Source organism: Emydura macquarii, unplaced genomic scaffold (assembly GCF_026122565.2).
Source record: "Emydura macquarii macquarii isolate MOO-44397 ecotype Brisbane River unplaced genomic scaffold, CSIRO-AGI_Emac_v2 contig_554, whole genome shotgun sequence".
Lineage (NCBI taxonomy): Eukaryota > Metazoa > Chordata > Testudines > Chelidae > Emydura > Emydura macquarii.
In genome coordinates, this window is record NW_027130691.1 from 10,681,412 (window position 1) to 10,705,109 (window position 23,698).

At 39.0% G+C, this 23,698-nt stretch overlaps 1 protein-coding gene across 2 annotated transcripts in view; it reads right to left on the reverse strand.

Moving 5' to 3' along the window:
• Positions 1–23,698, reverse strand: part of RIMBP2 (RIMS binding protein 2) — a 271,038-nt gene that overhangs the window by 100,532 nt on the left and 146,808 nt on the right. For both annotated transcript variants that reach the window (XM_067539753.1, XM_067539754.1), the window contains exons 4-5: positions 10,514–10,603; positions 511–633 (exon numbers count right to left, since the gene is read on the reverse strand). In XM_067539753.1, coding sequence (XP_067395854.1) covers positions 511–633; positions 10,514–10,603 — 213 coding nt within the window. The remainder of the gene's footprint in view (positions 1–510; positions 634–10,513; positions 10,604–23,698) is intronic.

Sequence of the window (23,698 nt, forward strand, 5' to 3'; positions counted from 1 at the left end):
CACCAACATAGCTGATTTTAATCCTTTCTTCTTCATAGAAACTTGATTCCCATTCAACAACTATGTGCTCAAATCACTCAAACAGCCATTTATAAAATCTTAAGAGCAGATATAATTTATTTTATATCCTCTCCCTTTTAGTATGGTGACTCTCTCACAGTGGTATCTTCATTATTTATTTCGTTTTATTCCAAGACCATTGGGGTAAAAAACCAGTAATGAAAATCATCTTTATCTAATGGTCAGGAAGGCCCCTATTCAGCAAAGCACTTAAGAACATGACTTATCCCATGTCTACTGTACAAAGCACAACTTCACAAAGCACAACTAATGTAACTTCAAGCACATGCTTAAGTGTTTTGCTGAATTGGGATGCTATACATGCAACAGAATCAACAGAGAAAGTGGATTTTTTTCTAGCGTTCTATTACAGCCTCTCGCATTTGAAATGAAGAACATAGGCAATGTTATTAGACACTGGGTTATCAGACTTCATTGTATTAGCCATACCTTTAGGACCTGCTCTAAGTTCTCCAGCTTGGCTTGGAGCTGGTGTTTCTCCTTCACAGCCAAATCTCGTTCTTTGGTCACTATGGTGAGGGTTTCTCTAAGCTGAACATAGTCTGATTTCACCTAAAAACATAAAAAAAGTAAAATAAAATAAAAAGGAAGAGTGAGAGATAAAGTACTCTCTATGAAGGCAGTTTACCAAGAGAAAAAGCACGTCTGACACGAACACCATTCGCTTGTGCAATTCTGCCCAAGGCCATCAGATGGAGACATGAAAAAAATGTAAAGCAGAAAATAAGAGATAAGAAACAAAAACTGAAATTAGGTAGGGGATTTAACATGAGTGGAAAAAAGGAACAGTACAAGAAGGAAATGGTGTGAGTACATCGTGTGTGCAAATACACACACACACAATTCTCATTTGGTAGAAACTACAAACAATCTGAAAATCAAAATTTAACTGGGCATATGTTAAAAAACTAAAAGGAAAAGGCTAATATATATACCAGGACATGCAAAACATAGATAAATGTAACTCAGATCAAGTAGTTTTGTTGCGCCACCCTCCACCCTCATCTTTTTGTCTGTATGTTGTTTATGTCACACAGAGATGCAGAGAGATGTGTTAATGTAGATTTCTGCTACAGTGTCAATCCAGGTAGGTGCAGGGGGCTGCTTTAGACAGTGCACCTGCTTGCAGGGTCAGAACCTCAACTGTAAGCTCTGAGGCTCCGGTCTTACAAACATCAGCGCATGTGAGTAACTTTGTTAATGCAGATATTTCCATAGGCTTTAATAAGGTCACTCGTCTGAGCAGTGATACACACACATGCTTGAGTGTCTGCAGTAGCAAGGCTTGTGTTTGTAAAGTTTGTAAAGTGCCATATGATTCTTCCGCCTCTTTTCCTCATCTGAAATTGCAGAGATATGAGTATAAACAGATCACACGTGTAACCATTTCTGATTTAGTCTTTTGACTTCATCATTAAGCCAGCCTATTCTAAACTAATAATAAGCATGAGCAACAGAGCAGAGTTAAAATTTACAATGAAATTATTTTCCATTCTGAAGGAAAAGACATGTTCACATTCAGCAAAAATTGTGTTTTCCCTTAAAATCTTTGCAGTTGTCCTCCTTCCAAATGAGACTGTCATAAGGTTAAGTTACTCAGCAAATATGGCTTAACTTCATATTTACTTTACCCCGAGTTAGTGTAACCATTTCAGTACAAGTAACTTGGTACAAAATCAATGATTTTGGGAACTGTCAAGTTTTTACATAATATGGAGGCTATGTAATATGTATTACACATATCCATTGTATATATAGTAAATAAAATACTCCATCAATATTCCATAGCCCAGTCATGGACCAGTTCTCTTCTTGACCTTTTATGCCATATACTAAGCTAGTGTAAACTGGTTTCAGTGGAATATACAATGCGAGAATCTAGCCCTCTACTTCTCAACATTTTATAGATTTAAGCACAAACTATGAGTCCAGCAATATAACAATTGCAGAGCATAGCACGTCAGGAATTGACATCTTCAGAAAATAATACCACAACAAAAATTGACAATTCAAATCCACTAATAATAAAAACATAAAGAAAATACGTAGCATCCACATAAATTTGACAAACACAAATCCTCACAATGCTGCTCGCAGGTGCATAACCAAAACAAAGGGCCGTATCATTTTAAACTTAATAATGGTCTGGACAGCATCTGTTTTCTTTGGCCAACTGACAATCAGAAACTGAACAATAAAAGCAGGATTACTGGATGCAGGGTTGGAGTAAAGGAAGGACAGGCAGTGCAATAATTATAAGAAAAATATTGTTATGCTCTGATCTTGGGTCAGAGTTAGTCTCTCCTTGCCAACGCAGCTATAGAGGGGACAAGCTCTCTTTCTATTTGATTAGAAAAGCCACATTTTTTAAAATTTAAAGACATTAAACAACCTCCTACACTGATGTCCGTTCAGAGAAACCCTGGGAAATCACATTTGGGAGGCTGGCTTCACCTTTACAATTTGCCCTCTGGCTCTAATTTGTTAACTTGTGATTTTCACAATGGTTTAAATTGAATCTAAACTGTTCAATGTAACCCTGCTATTTGTCTTTGCAGAGTGCAGTAGACTGGAAAAGAGAAGGAACAAATCTTGTTTTCCATAAGAACTAATGCAATTATCATCAACCTCAGGAATTTTTTCCCCTCTGTAGATATTTTATTTCTCCTTTCCATTCAAAACCATTTACAATAAGAGAGATATTAATTTAAATAATGGATTTCCAGAAGCTATTAACTTTCCACATACTTGGTATTGTCTTTCGCTGCTCAAATCACTTGATATTGCTGAAAAATGATGTGGTGGAAAAGGGAGGTGATGAGACATAGCCATGCACTGCAAGCATGTTATTGTCTGTGATTCTCAGATAATTTACTAAAGATGGAAGAACCACAAAGCTTTTGAGCACGCTCCAAGAGGGGGTGTACAGTTCAGCATGAAAAAAGTAATAATTTAATTGTGATAACTGAAAATACTGGACTGGAACCAGGACCATACCAAGGTCATTACATGAGGTACCCAATTCTGTCATCTAAAAATACATGGCAGATAAAGAAGAGTTTAAAAAAACAAACAAACAAAAAATTGTAGATTATCTAGGGATGAGAAAGGTAGAGAGAGAGATATTAGGGGAGGACTGAAGGAGAAAGGATGGATGGATGGATAGATGGACACCTAAGGGGTTGGGAGATGGGGGAAAGGTTAAAGAGTATACAGGAATGTGAGTCCTCGAAGAGAGATTGAAGAGAGAGTGTCCTGGGATGGGAAGAGAGCTATTAAGTGTGGAGCTGCAGAGAAGACAGATCATGATAAATGGTGTCAGAGGAGGGAGAGAAGATTTTGTAAGGATGTCTTTAGTGGGAAGGAAGTCAGGGGAGACCGAAGGAAGAAAAAGACTTGGGACAGGTTGTCTGAACATAGGTAGACCTGACGTAAAGTAAAAAAAAGGGGGTGGGGGATTGCATAGGAACTGGGAGATATGGTATAGGGGAAAGGAAATGGGAGAAGCAGGGGAAGAGAACTGGGAAAAGAAAGCAGAAGTGGAAATACAACAACAAAAGGTAGGGGCAGAACAGAGAAATGAAAGGAATGGCATGGATGTAAAAGGTAAAGAATGAAAGCAAAAGAACAGTCAGAGAAGGAAATAAATGGAAAAAGGAAAAGAAAATCACAAGGAAACACGCATTTCTTTAGGGCTATGAAATTTTATTTTGATTTTATTCATGCTGCTATATGTTTTCAGTTGCAATCCATATGGAATGACAAGGACAGGAAAGGTGATGCTCTGGGGAAGGCACAGGTAAAGGTCTGGCTCTGGGTTACAAAAGTAACTTGCCGGCAACTGTGCATGCTAATTATAGCTGGGAAGAGATATTGGGAGGGCGTGGGAAATGTGGTTGTATGTACTGTAGGGAGATAGGACCACAAGAAGTCAGGAGTGTGGTGACAATGCTTCACCATACATGCATGAAACACGCTGCAACTCTCTTAGTGTTGTATCACAACTAGGTTTGGAAGCATTACTGAGGGCACCCTAAATCTTAAGATTGGTTTCCTAACGGACGAGAACATCTGCCTAGTGACACACAGAAAGTAACAGCAGTACCTTTATAAAACAAATTAAAATAACAGTAAACTAGGCTTTGTGTCTTGATCTTGTGACGGCATCTTCTAGTGGCTGCTCCACAGAGAGGATAAGGAAAACGCAATTTTAGGGCCGATTTATTTTGGTTTTAAGAGTTGGGGCTTGTCTACAGGGGGAAATAACCAGGAATGGCTATTGCAGAATAGATATTTCATGAGTCCCCAAGTGGACACTCTTGTTCCGCACTAAAAGTGCCTTTGTGCAGTTAAGCGTAATCCACTGTGGAAGTGGATTAAGCTGCGAGTGTGAAACAGCTATTGCCCTTTAAATTCACATGCTAATTTATTTTGCAAAAGCTTCCCTCTGACAGGCTTTTATATATTCATAAATTGATCATTTTCCTTAATAATAAACCTTATTCTACAGTGTAGCTGACAAACATCAGCCTATTAGATTTTAATAAGGGATTAGATGGTAATATGGTACATCCATTTACCAATGCATTTCCAATTTTCTTGTCTACTATTAATAACTATCTGAATTTTAAAAACATTTTTTGAAGTGTTGATGAGCATTGCACTTTTCTGCTGTGGAGATTTTTTTTCACATGGGAAATAAGGGACCACAGGACCAGACAGTGCATCCCAGAGTTCATCTGACAATATAACTTGGGAAGATTTGTATTTGGGATGAGTGGAATCTGCAGATGTTTATGTACCTGTCAGAGAGAGAATATTCATCTAAGGATTTCAAAACACTTTTAAAAATACTTTAAGCTTAATGATTATCCAAATGGTCTTAATAATGTGTAGCTAAACCTCCCTCCATCAGAGGTTCATGTTTAATGAACAAAGATCTCTGCATATTTACACTCTGTACCTTTGGAAGAAAGGGAGAAAACAAGTCTCCATAAATAAAAATAATATTTTGTACTTCTACAGCACATTCTGACCAGGACTTTCTCCTCCTGAGGATTTTGCATTAATTCACCCAGACAACTGTGATATGATTTCTTATATATTCAGCACAGCAGCAGAGTGTTCAAGGAGTCTATCACTCACTTATTTTTGTTTATACAAAATATGCACTAAAAGTGAGTTTAATGATCTCTCCAACAAGCTGTGTGTTTAGGAACATATGGGATATGCATGAAATTGAATTACAGATTGAGCACATCTATCAAAGCCCCCAGTGGCAAAGACAGTTGACCTAGATAGATCCATAGTAAACAGTCATGATTTCATGAGAGAAACACTGGAAACATTTTGCTCTGTGATGACTCTGCGTTAAATGCATACTAATCAGTATGTCATCCACATAGGTGGTAAAATATGGAATGAAAAGCTATTAAACACTTCTGTCACTTGAGTCAATTATGAAACCTAGAATATTAATGAAGCATCTTCAGTTTTTTGTAATATTTAAATCCAAAGACTATGGAGTTACTAGAAAAATATAGCGGCTTACTCCATTGGTAAGGAGCTTATTTAGCCAAGGAGTGAAAGAACATTTCTCGCTGTGCCAAATACAGTTTACTTACACTTACAATGCTCTCTGTACCTCTGCAGTTTATTCTGCCGTAGGCAGACTATAACTGCTGAGATCAGACTAATGTATCTGTAACAAAGATAAGCACCCCAAAACTCTTTGCTTTAATCCTGGATTTTAGTGAACCAGCCAACTTCTCATAATCATGTTTCTGAGCAAATGTCATCCCATAAAACTAAAAGGAAGAGTTTATATTTCAGTTCATAACTGTTTGCACAATGGATAGGTTGGAAATATTTTGAACATACAATGTACACAATACCCATCTTTATATATGTATATTAGCAAGCAACCAAATCAGAGCCTCATGTTCGAACACCATTACATAAACTGCACACACTTTAAGTGTGCAAAACCTACATATATGCACAGTGAAGGAACTTCTCCTCCATGCAGAGGGCCAGCACAAGAGCTATGCACAATTTAAATACCAATGAAAGACTTATCTTGGGGACTTAAGTGTTGTATAGTCTCTATGCTACCTTTTGCAGAGGAATGAATTTCACCCTTTTTTGGCTGTGCACAAAACAGTTAATGGTTCCTCTACCAGTCTGGCCTGTTTTCACACTCAACTGCCCTTGTTGTAAGCATATATCCTTATGTGTGTGCATAGAATGGCTGGTGCAATTTAGGAGCCTGTCTTTAACATTAAGTCTTAACACAGTAAAAAAAAAAAAAACAAAAAAACAAAAAAACTGCAAAGAGAAATGAAAATGGTTCTTACTGTGATTATAACAAGTATTCTTTCTCTTTAAGGGCTGATCTACAATAGTGTTAGAACTCTTCCCTATCTTTAATATGTAGCCGTTGAATAGAGGTTTACACATTTTCAAAAATACTGGACTAACTAATCCATGCTCATGAATCCCTCTGGCTATTATCAGTGAAAATGAGGCACAGAGGATTACATGATTTGCCTAATGCCACACAACAAATCTAAGGATAGAATTCAGAGTTCCTAGTTCCCAGCCCTGTGCTTAGACCACTACCCATCTCTGCCTCATGGCTAGTTTTTCTGTCTAACATTTTATTTTTCATCACACTTTAAATGTTTCTATTTCGTATTTTTTCCTAAAAATACTTCCTTACACTATACCCTCCAATTAATTATTTTTGTCCTATCAATGTGAGAAGGGCTTCTGGGAGCCTAGAAAAATATTCCACACAGAATATTAAGTATTTTTGTATCTGAATACCAATTATCTTCATGCAGACTTTGGAGGAGAAGCAGAGCAAAAACACCTCCGTGCATTTGTAATTAAGAATCCTGATAATGGATTTCACTCTCTTAATCACAGCTATCGGTGAACGGATTGCCAAGCCTGACTCAAAAGGCAGAGCAAGAACTTGTACTAGGAAAATGGCTCCATGCATGCTGAAAGCTTTCCCTAATATTTCCATAATATTGTCCACACTACCACACACGCTCAAATAAATTGTCATAGCTCCATCGACTTAAATATAAGGGTAGACCCTCAGCTGGTATAAACTGTATAGCTCCAGTGTCTTCAGCACAGGGCTCCTCGGTTGGTGTAAATTGTCATGCAAGTCAATGGAGCTATGACAATTTAACCAGCTGAGGATCTACCCCTATGCTTAAATCAATGGAGCTTTGACAACATACAGCAGAAGAGGATCTGCCCCTTAGCGCCACAACAGCACTTTGATGAGGGGTCTAAGTCCTGGCCTATGATGTTACAGCTCTTTTCCTGGCAGTCAGTGCAAGTATTTTAAGGGCCTGCTCCTGCTCCCATTGAAATCAATGGGAAGTTTTGCAGGACTGGGCTCAAAAGACTTTAAAAAGCCCTGGGTGTATCTGAGACCTTTTCCATGAATCTCCTGGATGGGTATTTGTGCTTGGCCACCACCCATGGTTTAAAGAAGCTCATCACAGGTGCTTTAGTCTGCAGGCAATTGTGCCTCTGCTGTGTAAGGGCCTAAAGTGCCTAGAACCCCCAATAATCCATCTATCCTCACTTTAAAAGCAGCTTAGAACTGTTTTATCCTGAGGAATTTGTTCTCTTTTAGTTTGACTGCTGTTGCCCTAATATTATCTATTCTTTCTATCACATTTCTGTTTTCCCTCAGACAGCCACTTCGTACGCAATTGGCTTTATTTTTAAAAAAAAGGTCTTAGAGGACGAATTATCTTTGAATTAACCTTTTTTTTTTAAATGGGTGGAATTCAGATGGTCATATCTTTGGCGGAGGGACCATTTATTGTTCTTTGTTTATACAGTTCCTTAGCACAATGGGGCCCTGGTCCAGGACTGGGGCTCCAAAACACTATAATACAAGTAGTGCTATACTACTACTGGTTAGTTTTAACCTATAAAGCCCTAAATGGTGTGGGTTAACTGAGATGTAGTTTCTCTCTGTCTGATATACTGTCACAATCCAGATGAGCAGAAGCAGTGGAACAGGAGCCCCTTTAATCACTATAAGATGGCGTTGCTTGTGGGACATTCCTGGTGAAGGTCTCTCATGGGTGGCCAGAGCCCATATTTGTTAACCTTCAGGCATGCAGCAAAGCTCATCTTTTCTTCTTCTTTGTTAACAATGCTGAGGTAGATATATTTATGGGAAGTCCTTTGTTTATATTCACACTGTGATACTGAATTTATGGGATAGGTATCCAGAGCACTGCGTGAGCTCTAGTGAGCCGTATTTTATGCATCTTAATAAATAAATAAATAAATAAATATGTCAATAAAAATTGATGAAATCTGACCCCACTGAAGTCAACAGCAGTTTTGCCATCAACTTTAATGTGGCCTGGATTTCACCCTCTGTATTTTAAATTTGTTTTTGCAAGGTTGTTCAGTACCTTGGGCAGAGAGAGGTGCTTTATAGGTACAATTTTATTATTATGATTACTACTATTACTATTAATACTACTACAATAAAGATAATTAGGGCTAACATTCTTCAACAGCTTCTTTAGCCCTTTCTGATTTAGCTAGTGAAGGGTACACTTAGCGTGCTCTGCAAACAAAAGTAGTGGAAAAAGGATGATGTTGGAGCTAAGCTAGAAAGGCATTTAGAAGAAAAACATCATGAGAGAGAAACACTAGACAGATGGGGTGGATAGATCTAAATGAGCCATATGGCCTCTTTCCATCCCAAAATATTATTATGCTACTGATTTATATAGGAACCACTTTGATTCCTCTCCAATCTGCTCTGAAGAGCAGAAAATTTCAGTTCTGGTTAGCGACCATGTGCTATGTATGAAGTTGTACAGTGCATACATAACCACCCTCTATTCACAACTGTACACCTTTACCAAGCAGGCCAGGCTGGCTCAGGGATTAAACAGCACAAGTCTTAGCTCAGAATTTCAGTCCTCAGCCTACATATTTGAAACACTGGTATCATAATTTGCAATTGCCATTGACATGTTTTGCAAGGCTTTAGCCACAGCATTTCAAAGGGGCCTAAATGAGCTAGGCATCCAACTTCCATTGATCCTTGAAGTGTTGCTTCAGTCTTGGATATGAGTTGGCTGCATGACTAGCCCTTTAAAGCCAATGTGGGACCCCAATCTAGAGTAATATTTTTTGGCTCAGTCTAACCTTGTTTAGGGACTAAATTGTAAGTATCCCTTGTGCAGTACACGAAGTGCCTCTTTCCCCACCTTATGTGCTTCATGCAGGGTCACTTGCAATCGTAGCCCCTGCACTCAGGGAAATTCAGGATCTGTTCCCTTGGTGTCCCTCCCTGGGAGAGAAGGCACTTTGCCCCAAATCAGGTGGGGCTGTAGCTCTGCCTCACAGAACAGGCCAGGTACAGCAGCCAACAGCGAGAACTATCCTGAAGGACGATGCAGCCTTCCCTGTTTTTTCTGCACACCGAGCTAGTCAAGGTAGAATAGTGCCTTGTCTGGGCAGAATACCTCCTTGCACGGCTTCTGGGGCAGTGCAGCACAACACTACCCCCAATGTGGCCAGGTGGCTACATGATACAGTTTGGCCCTCAAAAGCCAAAGCTAATCACTAGTGGAAAAGGTTCAATTTATAATTGTTGTGTTCTCAGATCCTTCTCTGGATGAGGCTTCTAGCAAGACTGAGTGCAGAACTTCAGGAGAAGGTCCCGAAAGAACCGTGCCTCAGGAACCACCATCTCTTCCTGAGTTCCTAGGCGGACAGAGGTAGAGCACAAGTTGCACCAATCATAGCTCACAGCTTTGCATCCTCCCCAGCAATTTCGGGCTGAGGGGTTCATGGACTCCCCCAAACACACTGTCCACTAGGCAGGCACAAGATGGAGGAGAATTAGGTCCCAGAGAGTCAAAACTAGAAATGGTTAAAACACTTTTTCACAAAACTGAAATTTATTGATATTATTGTCAGTTTTTGTTGAAATTTGTAATTAAAAAATAAGAAAAATTGACAAAAATCAGGGGGGAAATAATTTTTGTCAACCATTTTCATGGGAGGAGGGAGGGAAATTCCTGACAAGCTTTAGTGAAAACCACAGTAAACACTGACTTTCACCAAAACCTCATAGGACTTTAGACTACAAAGAAAAGATGCTTGAGTGACAAAGCTCATCTCACCAGCATCTGTCTGTGTGCCTTAATTATTCATTTTCTGCTGAGGAGTAACATTTGTTCACAAAAAAATACACTGTTCATGAATTCAAATGTGGTTTTAAAACAAAACGTTTTAATGTTCTCAGTGAGTTCCTAGCAGAGAAGCAGAGTGACTGTCCTGTCTGCTTTTAGTAGCTCAGCACTTTGGTGTCAATGATAAATGGAAGTGAGAATTCTATTATAATCTCTTCATGCTAAGATGTTACCTGGTCATATTGCAGTGCCTTATGTGACAGACAAGCATATTGAAGGCTCAAGCGATTCTTCTCTTGCACAGCATCCTTCAGTTCATTTTCCTGGAACAGAAGAAAAAATGGTATGTTATAGGCCACTCATCCGCATTAGTCTACATCCTATTAAATTGCATCTTAAGTAATCAATGGGTGCGCTTTATTGAACATTAACACACCCCTGTGTGTGCAGTCAGGCACAAAGCCGAAGGTCCTGAAGGTGCAAAACCTGCAGGGCTACTGTGGACTACAAATGACTGTTAATGCATTTTTCAATAGAGGATTTGGAGTTGGTAAATTGGGTGAATCTGATTAAAGACATACAGATGAAGGAACCTGACTCGACTCTGCAGACCAGATGATTGTAATGCATAACTCCCCATGGAGTTAATGAAGAGTCCTACCCTTGCAGCAGCATGACTTGAAGATGGCAAGATTCTTGCCCTAGCTTTTCCTGATGAACGAGAAGGGAAGAGAAACCAGCAGGACCCTCAAAGTTAGAAGCTCACAATACACCACAGCTACAACAATAGTCAACAGCTACTGAGGGGCAGATCTCTCCATTTTCTAGTATCCACATACAGCACCTGGATACCACAGTAATAGGCACTACAGACATAACAGAAAGATAATATAGCCCCAGGTGTCAAAGTGTCACCTACAGCTGTAGCTAAATATACCACCAGGAATATGGCACTATGAGGAGCATGAAATAAAGAAGAGTTAACAAACCACTGAAGATTAGTTGGTTAAAGTTCAGTCTTTGGAAACAAATGAAGCTATTTCCGGCGACGTACCTGAGAATGTATGTAAATCCTAACTCAGGCAGTGCCCTCTGCCTGTTCTGAACATATCTGTTTCTCTTTTGTGGTTCAAGAATGGTGACTGTATGAAATCAAATTCTCTGAGCCATCGCAAGGAAAATGACTGCTGAAAGCATTTTGGCAAGAAGTGAGACTTGACTAAAAGGGCTGGGGGGGGAAGCAGTTATACTGGCTAAGCTGTGAATTTTTCAGTATCATGGATTTTAGATTTCTTGTTCTATTAATAAAACTAGATTAAAGTACAACATATTCAGTCAGTTCATTTAAATATTTTTTCATTTATAAAGTTAAGTGAGCTGACGTTAGCCCCTGATGAAAGTTGCAGTCTGCGGGCCAGCTTTAGGATTTTTGCTCAGCTAGCTCAACTGGAACTGTCCCACCCACTACAATACCAACAGAAAATTCAGCTCAAGTTTGACAAAAGAAACACTAAAGTTTGTACAGGACTCTTGCTGTTTTTACTAAGGTTTGTAAAGTTCTCAACAGCTCCACTGGCCCCCAACCATGGTTCTTTCCAATTCCACTGGTGTGCGTGGCAGACAGAGCTTTTCTCACTCTGCTTAGGTCTCAGGCAAAGCAGCTGGAATAGAACGGCTCAAACGTTTTCACCAATACATTGTTTTGTGAAAATCTCTTTAAAAAAAAAAAAAAAAAAGCAAACATTTTGTGAAAAATTCTTCCCATTAACAAAAATTTCCAATTTTGCAAACTTTTCATAAGATTTTTAACCAAAATTTCAAACAAAATCATTTTCAAAATCACTATCAATTCTTTTATTTACCAAAAAGAGTCTTTTCAATAAGATGTGCTTTTCCGTAATTTCCATTTCCATTTCCATTTTTTTCCCATATGTTAATCAAAAATTTTCTTTAAACAAAATTCCTTATCCACATTTTTTGTTTACCAAAAACCAGGTTTTGAGTAAGAATGTGGTTTTCAGTGAACAAAAAATGTTGACAACAATTTAGTTAAAAATGACAGTTAAAATAATTGCAAAATATTTCACAAAAAAATGGAAAATGGCATCCATTTTGAATTCTGTTAAATGGAAACAACTTTGAAATGTCAATTTTTTTATTTTTTTTAAAAAAACAACTCCGCTCTTCATCCCACACTCCTCCCTGCTTTACAACCAGCTCAAAGTTGCACACTTGAGGGCGACGGGGACTAAAAGAAGCCTAACTGACTTCTACACTGTGTGAAAAAGCCTACTTTTGTTGAGCTTCCTTGTGCACAGATGCAGCCCACAAACACAGCAAACTTCGAACACAAGGCTGAATTTGAAAGGGGTTGAAATTCAATGTAATTATTTAATACAGCTAATTTTTTTACATATTAAAATACCATCCTGACTCTCTCATCCCAGCACAATTATAAGATGTCTTCCCCTGTCTTTTTTTGAAGCTCTCCTCTGGCTGTTAAATATCGACTGCTACTATATTGAGCATAAAAAGAGAAAGGCTGCAGTTGCAGAATATTCAGTTTCCTAGGTGCAGATGCATCATCTCACACATAAAAAGCTCATTAATTATAATTTCTCAAATTTTGTTAAATCTGTTGATCAGGATGCAATTAAAAGTGGCAGTCATGCTCTGTGGGTTGCTAGACAGTTCTGTGGGGCAAAACAAGGAGAATTTCATAGCTTGTGTTTCATTTTAAAAGCTGTGAACTGAGTCAATAAATATTTTTAGGATATGAGCAAACTGCACAAAAATAGAACAAACACTTGGATATACAAGTAAATCTTTTACATTATTAAGTATTAAAAGTCATTTGTACAAATCCATAAATTTGCACTGTATTTTACAAACAGGGAGTAAGACTTGTAACCTGCTCTGTACATTTTATAGGCCACCAAAGACGGATGGAGTTTTGCCACTGACTTCAGTGGATTTGGAACAATTTAACAGCAACTGATAATCTAGCCCAATGAGTGAAGGATCTGGCTCTAAGACAGCCATGGCAAAATATGAAGTAAAGGAAAACAGTTCAATGGAGGGAGAGGGTAACATGCCTTACACCACATAGCCTGTGTCATGAGCAGAATTGGATCGCAATATAGATTCAAAAGGGTGAAATCCTGGCTCCAGTGAAATCAGTGGAACTTTTGCAATTGACTTCAATGGGGTCAGGATTTCGTCCGAAGGATTAAGGCCTGAAGGAACTGGTAGTCTGACATCGAAATGCATATATTACCAAAAACATCTTATGTGGCTCAGATAAAATCATGGTCCAAATTCAATATTGATTTAAGATTGCTACGATCTAGCATGATCTCTTGCATAACACAGGCCAAAAAACCTCACCCAATTATTTTGGCATTGAGCCAATAACTTCTGTTTGAGCGATATCATATCTTTTAAAAACTTAAGTGGAGAATCCAATCCGTCACATCCTTAGGCAAGTTGCCCCAATGGTTAATTGACTTCACGGCTAATATTTGCACCTAATTTCTAGTCCGAATCTAGTCTAGTTTCAGCTGCCATTCATTGGATCTTGTTACACATTTTTCTGCTAGACTGTAGGGCCATCTAATTACGAGAAATCTCGTCCCCCGGTAGGTACTTGTAGAATGTGATCAAGTCACCCTTAACCTTCTCTTGCATAAACTAAATGAAGATTTGTAGTTTGAAATAGTACACGTCTTTGTCATACATATTTCATAACAATCATGGCACTTGGATGAACTATGAACAAATTAATTGTGTAGTGTAACACCGGCTACTGCAAATAACACTGCAGCAGACACTTAATCTAGTCTTTAAAATTATTAGTAGGAGGAACTCAGGCAGAAGTAAAAAAACCAAAAAGAATGCAAAAACTAGGCCAGCATGCTTCAGACTGTTTTAATTCTCCAGAAAGGAAACTGGTTTATGAGACAGAAAGAAGAGCAACTGGGCTGGCCCTTAATTCTACCTGAAGGGAGATATATTTTATCATGTTATTTACAAGGATGAACTAAAATAGAACTGTAACCCTCTCGGTTTCACTGGACCTTAGTTATAAGCCTGTTTGTTTGCACTTACATTTGTTGTTCACTGTGGCTGTCATTTCTTTCCCTGCTTTGTTTTATGGAATATTCTGCCTCATGACATTTGCCAAAGTAAATAACCACTCCTGCTCCCCATCACAAATAAAACTTTAGGGATCAAGAATTATCTATGACAGTAGCATCCGCAGGCAGAATTTTAGCCTGAACATCATATAGAAAAAAAACAAAAAACAGGACTGGTCGACACTTAAGTTATGTTGACATCGCTAAGCCCACACCCTTGACCAACGCAGCTATTCTGACCTAACCCCCAATGTAGACATGCAGCTACTGTTGTTCAGGGAGGTGGTTTGCCTTCATCAGTAGAAAAACCCCATCATTGGTTTAGGCTGCATTTACATTATGGGATGCCAGCATAACTATGACAACCTAGCTCCACAGTGTAGACATACCCACAGTCACAATAGTCAAGAAACCCAGATGCTCATGTCTTTTCCTGTAGTTTCTACAGTGATGTGATAATTTATTTATAAACTTTCTGATTGTGCTCATTCCAGTAGTATTGGTGCACCACACATACATTGACAGATGGTTTCTTACCATACCTTTATTTTCTCTCTTTCAGAGATGCAGAACAAAGGCACAAAGAGATTAAATGACATATCCAAGATCACATAGGAAAACAGTGGCAAAGCCAGGAATTAAACTTCTGAGATCTGGTCTACACTTACAATTTAGGTCAAGATAGTTGCAGTGCTCTGGGATGTGAAAAATACATACTCCTAAGTGCAGTAACTTTGCCAACCTAACCCCTGGTGTAGATCCAGGTAGATCAATGGAAGAATGCTTTCGTTGATCCATCTACTGTTGCTTGAGTAGGTGGTGTTCTGACAGCGATGGAAAAACCCCTTCTGTCACTGTAGGCTGCATCTATGCTACCATGTTATGCTGCCGTCGTAATGTCAATGTGGCCTGAGTTTCAGCCAAGTGATTTGACCATAAGATCATGTTTTCTTTTACGGATAGTGTGACATACGGTTACTGTCAACTGAGAAATGTGCATACAAACCAGATTCAATTTTTGTTGTTGCTTTGTCACCTCGTTTTTTCAGAGAAAGTTTGTTCACCACCCATGTTATCCTACTTTATCCAGTCCCAAGTATTCAGATTACCACCCCTGCTCTTGGGATATTGTTCCATAATCTAATCTATATGTTCCAATTCCTAATTTCATCCTAACTCTCCTAGCTGAAATCCTTATGTACTGCCATACTGCAAACCATTATCTTTATCTGCATTATCTGCAAGCCCATCAACCCAAACCACACAAAACAAGCAAATAACCAACCAAATCATTCAAAACTCCATCTGTACATCACTCATCAGTTCCCCACCAAATGCCTCCTCACTCTCACTCAGAACCTACACCTTCATGCTGGGAAACGAACACTCAGCCTTAACTCTGACCATATTTATTAGTTACGTGGTACGACCATGTATTTTGAGGATTAATATAGCACTGCTATGGCTTTTATAAATTACTCTGTACATAGCTCTATTCTTTGATTTGTACTGATGTGTATTAAGTAAGTGAGGTGTGTGTGTCAGATAAGAAATGATGGATGACAGACAGGTTTTCCTACATTCGTTAGAAATAGTTTTATTAATTTCTGTTGGTAGCACCCAATGTAAGTAAATGCACAATCAATTTGTTAGTTATTGTTCCAAAGCTGGTGGTAATTTTTATATAGAATTTCAGAACTGCATTCTGGATACAATCAATCAATCAATCAATCAATATCTATATCTATCTATCTATATCTATCTCCATATACATACACACACACAGATGGATATACACTCACACATGCATGTTGTGTGTGTGCATAAGCATGCACAAGCTGATGTTTTGTATTAATTTTAGAGTTAAGGTTGTGGGTGGTAGAAGAAGTAGCTGAAGTTGAGAAGAGGTACTCAGGAAAAGAATGCAGAGGTTTTCTGGGGGGAGTTTCCCTATTTTTAAAAAGTGTAAGTATGCATCGGTGCTGATAGTTATTCACAGTGCTAGCTATCAACATGGATATGCATTTTCAAACATACGTCCCCTTCAGAGCCCTGATGTGTCCTATGCCATCCCCACCCACACTTCTTTGTCTTCTTGCACTCCTCCCACTGCTCATCCCTCCTGCATCCCATTCCTTCTATGCCCCAATCTTCTCCATGCTTCCTCCATGCACAGCTATCTTCCTCTCTGTCTCCCTAGTTGACTGAACAGAGCACAGACCCTCATACTGAAAACCTACATTCATTACTTTTTTTAAAAAGTGCTTTGCTATCTCTGGATGGAAGGCAACATGGAAATTCAAACTATTACTATCACATGTACCCTTATTATTATGTTTACCCTTAAATTCCTTAACAGGATTTTTGCAACTTGTGAGATGGGCTTGGAACTTGGGACAAAAGTTTGAGCCTGAAATGTGTTGGTTTTGGGGAAACCCTCCCATCCAACAACATAAAACAAGCTGCCGAACCTGAGTTTTTGCACTCTGAGCTGCATTAACTTCAATTTTTTTCATTTCAAAATATTTATTTTAATGTTTTTGTGTCTCTGCTATGGTCAGATTATTGACCTTGTAGGCTGAGACACCGATGTTGCATAAGGGTACAGGCAAGTATTTGGATGAAGTACACATCTCACTTTCAAATCTCTCTAGTATGCTCTTGTGGGCAGTCATTATGAAACTTCCACAGCCTAGGTAAGTTTGGTGTGCTGGGAGTACAAAGATGAAGAACAGTTTCATTCAACACAGTCTACCAACAATCAAATCAATGCCGGCATTGAGAGTTCTGCCCATTCAAGAACCTGATGTACCAACAACCGTGATGATTTTTCCCATGCTAAGCTCACTCTGTGCCAGTACACAGTGCCTCTAGGCCTGTTTTACCTTTTTTCAGACTGACCCTTCCTTAATGGGTAACTAACAGGTACAGACAACCATTTACACATAGGGAACAGGGATTGAAACAACTACAAATGTCCATAGCATATGCAGAAAAACATTTGTATTTCTCCTGTGTGCTGTGTCTGGTACCAGAAAACATAACTAAAGAAGAGAGAGCATGTAACTAACACGGCTATGATTCCAGTCATTCTCTACCATGACAATGGGGCTATGTCTACAGTCTAGCTCTTACAAATGCTAATTCCAAACAAAGCTCCCTCCCTTTACAGCCTCCTGTTGAGGGGGAAGGAGGTCAGGAAATGCATGAGGTCACCATCACAAATGACAGACAAGCTCGCAACAGGTCAGATATGTCCTCCTCCCCTCTACCTTGTCACTCAGCATCAGGGTCGTCTGTTACCTACAGCCCTACCCTCACTTGTACCAAGTAATTTTGCCAAAAAACTAAAGGAAACATGCAGAGAGAGACTGATCTCAGTGTTGGGCTTGAAGAAGATACGTGCGGTTAGTTTAGAAGCTTGCATAAATTGGATTTAGGGTTTTTTTTCACTGCTTGCCAAACTGACAGCTATCCAATTCAATTAAAAATGGAAACATGTTTAAAATCGTTACCATCACACCCCTTCCTGGGTTTCCCTTTTATACAAATAGCTTTGGGCTCCTTTAAAAAAAATTTAAGCTAGGGAATTCCCCCTCCAGCCCATTTATTCATAGCGCATATCAGTTCTGATAATTTAATTAATATAGCCACATACTACTACAGAGTCAAATGAGGTCTAATGTTTAACCTATTCCAATCAATCAATCTCCCCAAGTTGTTGACGAAGACGAGTAGGCTGAAGATTAAGAACTCATCAAGCCACTACTCCAAGACACTGTACATAAACATATGACAACGAGAACACTGATTAAATGTTACCAGACTAAAGCATAAGTAAAAAGAAAGCAGTATTTCATGTTCCCAAGGCAGCTTCTCATCAGCCTCCAGAGTCTTGACAATGGGTTTAAATTATTAGCTAAGCAGCCTGTCACCCCCTTTCTAATGGTGTCTTTAAGGAAATATTCATTTTAAAAACTAAGGGCTTGAAGCAGCTTCCATTATTACTCTGATAATAGGGAATGTGCATCCAACATTTTTGCAAACAGGGAGATGAACACTGGAAATTAAAGATAAGAGAACAAATGACAGAAGCTCAATTTAGAAATATCCCCTCATGGAAATGAAAGCATTTGCTGTGACAATGATGAACAGATTAGTATAAGCTAGATGCAAAAAGAAAAACTAAAAAAAAAAAAAAAATTCTAATAAATGTAGATACAACTCTATAGAACTTAGATTTTACCAGCTTAATACAAGAATTCTTTCCTTGTTTAAAAGAGAGAAGCACAAGTCATGTTTATGTGTATTACGTGTGTGCGTGTCTGATACAACTGCACACGCCAGCGCCACATACGGAACCTTCTGCAAAACAAACACACCTGAAAACACACCTCTAAAATGTAACACATGGTACAAAGTTCTTAAAAGCAAAGGTATTTCCAGCTGAATGCAAGCAACATTCTAGGAGTTCCCAGACATTCCATTTCTAAAACAAACACATTTTATAGGTGACCCTTTCTGAAACAGTACAGTAAATCTGGTCGAAAAGTTAGTGCCCCCCTCCTCCCCGCTCGCCCTCAGCTCTTCCCAGCATTGTTCCATTTTTAATAGGAACCCAGGGCACCGCATAGCTTAAACATATATATTCAGTAGCACCCTGCACAAAACGTATGCCCACTAGTGAACATACATCTATACAAAATTAAAACAAAAAAAGGCATTACCTTATATATTAGTTGCATCTTTTAAGCATAGAAACGAAAACAAAATGTGTGTTCAGGAAATACAGCAAAACTAGAAATTCTTCCACGGATATGAGAAGGACTGACTATGAAAATTCACAGTAGGAGGATGACTTCTGTAGATTTAATACAGTCTGACACTACTGTCTGGGTAACAAGGTTCTACATTGCCTTGAGTAAGGCATCTGTTGCCTTGTGTGCTAGTTTGCTCATCCATCAATTACTTTTATTTTTAAAAAAACCTATGGTGTACACTACTTTTTGTTTACTTGGGGCTTTTTATTTTCCTTAAGATAACATGGTGTTTTCAGGTGTCCTAGATTAGCTGTATTGGAACACTCTCTGATTATAATTCTATACAACGTATTGTCAGAGGGTAAACGACTAGAATTACTCCAAGATTATAATAATGTGAAATTGTTTGAGATACAGATGTTCAAAGGAAAAAACCCTCTGACCTTTTCTCATGTGTTCTTGCCCTGCTAACGACTCACTCTAAAGTCAGATAGAGCATTGGCTACTTTTTTTTAAGGCCTGATTTTGCAATGTTTGCTCATCTGGAGTAATATATACTGGAATTACTTGTTCAAAGTACTATTCAATGTGGACAGCGAATACAGAACATGGCCCAGAAGCAACAAGTGTTCCATAGTGGTTACCATCAAAACCTTTACAATTTTTCCTTTGGAAGTAATTAACACTGAGATGATTTAGAAAATAAAGGAAAATAAGTGTTGTCTGTTTAAGGAAATTGATTGGCAGAGAGGAACAGTTATTGCAAATACAAACTAAATCAGAAAATATGAGGCAGCATACATAGAATGTTCAGCAAAACTGTACTGGAAGCGAGCAAGGGGGAAAGGTGAAATAGAGATGAGAAATGTATAGGTTTGCAATGTTAAGTTATTATTAATAAATGCTCTCTCTGATGCATTGATTCACGATCTATTGTGAGAGGCAGAGTTTTGTAACCATGCCAGTGCGATAAAGGTGTGATCCAGGAGAGTCCTAGATGTCTTTTGAAGTCAATGAGAGTTAAGGGGACACACTTAGGATTGGATTGCAAGGTTGAGAAGATGAACTTTGAGATATAGAGCCATCAGGCTGAAATAAACCCCCTAATATTAACAAAAGAATAGATAGAATTTAACATTTATCTTTACTCATAAACAGGCAAGGCTCCAGAAAGCACTAGAGCCACCCCTACAGGTACCACTAGGGGAAAAATCTCTAGCAACTGCTAACGCAGCATACACACACCTGACATGGAAAGGACATGAGCAAGCACTCAAAGAAGAACATACAAAGTGCATAGCCTTAAACAAATTAAGTTGTGTTTCCCTCAGGACAACAAATGGAACAAAGCCTCCAGGTCTAATTACACAAAATTCCTGCATTGTGGCATGAAGAAAATAAAACAATGTAAAATTATCATTTGACAACTTCAGCTCTCTTCTGCCTGTTAATGTTGGAAGTTAATTTCACTATGGAACACCAAATGCAGACAAGGGAAAATCAGTTTGATTACTAGATAGGCCTACTCCAAAACTTCAGATCTGAACACTGTCAAATTTTGGGGAAGGCTAGTTCTGAACCCTAACTTTGCATTTTGGGCCAATCTGTAATTTGAAATTATATTATCTGATTAAATGCCCACTACTAAATAAGAATCAGCTGACTTAGTTAAAATAAAATAAGATTCAACCCAAAATTTGGCCCACAATTCAAACTAAATCTGGTCCTTCCAAGAGGAATGTAAAAAATTGTTCAGTAATATTATTATTTGTCTTGGTATCATCAGGAATGTCAAATGCTGCCCTTGGTTCATTCCAAACTAGAATGAAACCAGGAAGCCCATTCACACAAGAGCTGAAGATCCATCTTCTACCATAAGGTGCTTGGATAGCCTTCCACACTTCTGCATGAAACACACCAAACCTCCAAACGGTCTAAAATTCTGCTGTCACTACTGTTATCAAGAGGTACTCGAGGACTTATGAACAAGATGTACAAGTGATGATACAAGAGCCATCTTGCTGGCACAAGAAAATGATAGGTAAGGGTGGACAGCAGCACATTGCCGTGGGGCATCCATTGCTGCTCCTTCATAAAGGAGCAGTACAAACACCCGGCTAATACATCCTTCCAGCTAGCTGAAGGCTTAGACTCCGTCCACATGCAGCTGAGGTACACCAGCCAACATGGTAGCTGGCCCTATCAACTAGTACCCTTGACAACTATGATGGAATACAGAAGGCAGAAATATGTCCATAAACAAAGTGGGTGAAATCCTGGCTCTTTTCAAATCATTGGGAATTTTGCCATTGACATCAATGGGGCCAAAATTTCACCCACTGTGTTTAAGTCCCACACACAGTTATCCATGTGTTGTTTAAAAACTATTAAATGCCAATGCAAAGTAGCAAAATTACAGCCACTTGTTTTAAGTTTTTTTAGGATTTAAACATGATACTGAGTCTTTGAATGATAAGTGTGAAATGTATATCAACCGTTAAAGGAGGAAAGTACATTCTGACATTTAAAGGCCTTAGTATTAAAGCAAAGAGGAGGTAACCCTGTGCTCAGAATGCTAATGCACAGGCTCTGACACTCTCATGACACACAGGTTTTATTTAGAAACATTTGCATTTTAAATAAGGCCTTTCTACAATTAGACTTTCTTCCGATGTAAAAAAAGGAAAATGTCCATGCAAATTATACTGTGTCCTAATAAAAGAAAACTCATACAGTTTCTACCCTCTCCTTATTAGCAAGCTAATCTTGTAGGAAATACTGTATAAACATAGCATGTCTCAAAATGCACCGACTAGGAACATAGGAACTGAAGTACTAGATCAGACATGTAGCCCCTCTCGTATTTTGGCCATCATCAATGGTCAGGACCAGAAAAAACAAAGAAAGATGACTGATTTCTGATGACATTTGAGAACTTCAGTTTATGCATATGGGTATGCCCTGAGACACCAAAACACAGGAACACACTTAAGTATGTGTTTAACTCTAGGTTTATTAGTAGTCCCATTGAAGGGACTACTCACATGCTTAAATTTAAAACTAAGCACATGCTATGGTGACATTATCAGGGGATAACATTATCAGGGTTTCTGCTGGGGGAGAAGGGAGTTCCTACACATACTGCGTCCAAGACAGGAGAACATCTGTTACATACAACTTGGTTTCACCAACTGAATGGAAACTGAACGTTTAACAATGCTGCAGAGACTTTCTTGGTAGAGTGTAAAGAAAGGCAGCCTTCCCTCACTGAATCCAACGTGGCCCCGAAGGACAACTTTAACAACAAAAATTCCGTTCCTGACTGTCATGGGTTTCACTAGGGCACCTCCCTCCTTGTGGCTCATCTGGGGATAAGCTCAGCACTGGCTTGATCCTTCCTCTTGCGGTTTCTCACCCTCTTGTCCCAATCTCTCACTGGGTGGATTCTCTCACAAGCTCCAAGCTATAGTGCTTCGTCTTTGGCTTGGCCCTCTGGCCAGGTCACTATAGTTTCCCCCCTTTCAGAGTATCAGAGTCTCTCTACTCAAACCGCCTCAGGCATCTTCAAAGTCCACTGCCCTGTCCATGCTACTATCCCAGTGGCTGGTAGGGGAATCCAGGCCCACCCTCTACACTAGGTTCCAGCCTAGGGACCCTACAGTTGGCAGCTAAAGTCCATGCAGTCTCACTCTTGCTGCTGTTTTCTCTAGGCTTCTTCCTACTCCTTTCTCTCAACCCTGAGAATGACTGCCGACCCTCTCTCCCCGCAATGCCCTTTCTACTCTCCTCTCCCTTGCTGTATACAAGACCACCCTCTTCCTGCCCAGCTGAGCTTCAGGTTCAATTAAGGCTGTATAGCCAGCCTACAACTCACCCAGATGCAGTCCATCCTGTCACATAGTTCTTTTTGAGCCATTTTAACCCCTTCAGGGGAGGTGTGGAGTGAACACCCCGTCACACTAACCTAACATACCAAGCACTACTTTTCTTTAGCAAAGAGAAAGTATCTCTCTTTAAAAAACAGCTACAACAAAATAAATAAAAACTCCACTAAAGAAATTAGACTAATAAGTTTTAGAGCCTGAATGAGTTTGTTGCAAGACAAGGTTTTACATTCAATAACCATAAGAAAGGAAGAATGTTCCAATATTTAAGGAATTAGCATAAGACTTGGAAGACCTGGGTTCAAGTTCCTAATCTGCCACAGACTTCCTGTGTGACCTCAGGCAAGTCAGATAACCTCCTTGGATCCCATCTGTAAAAAGAAGATAATAGCACTTGTACTATCTCACAGGAGCATTGTGAGGATAAATACATTAAAGATCGTTTGATACTCAGTAACAGGGGCATGTAAATACATTAAATAAGATACAAGAGGAAACAATAATATTCTATCATTTATCTCTCCCTTTTCATCTTCAGAGAACTAGCCAAACATTAACTAGTCATCCTTAATTCTGTGAGGCAGGTCTTCCTACTGCATTTTACTAACAAAGAAAGAAGCCCAGGGCCTGTTTTACAC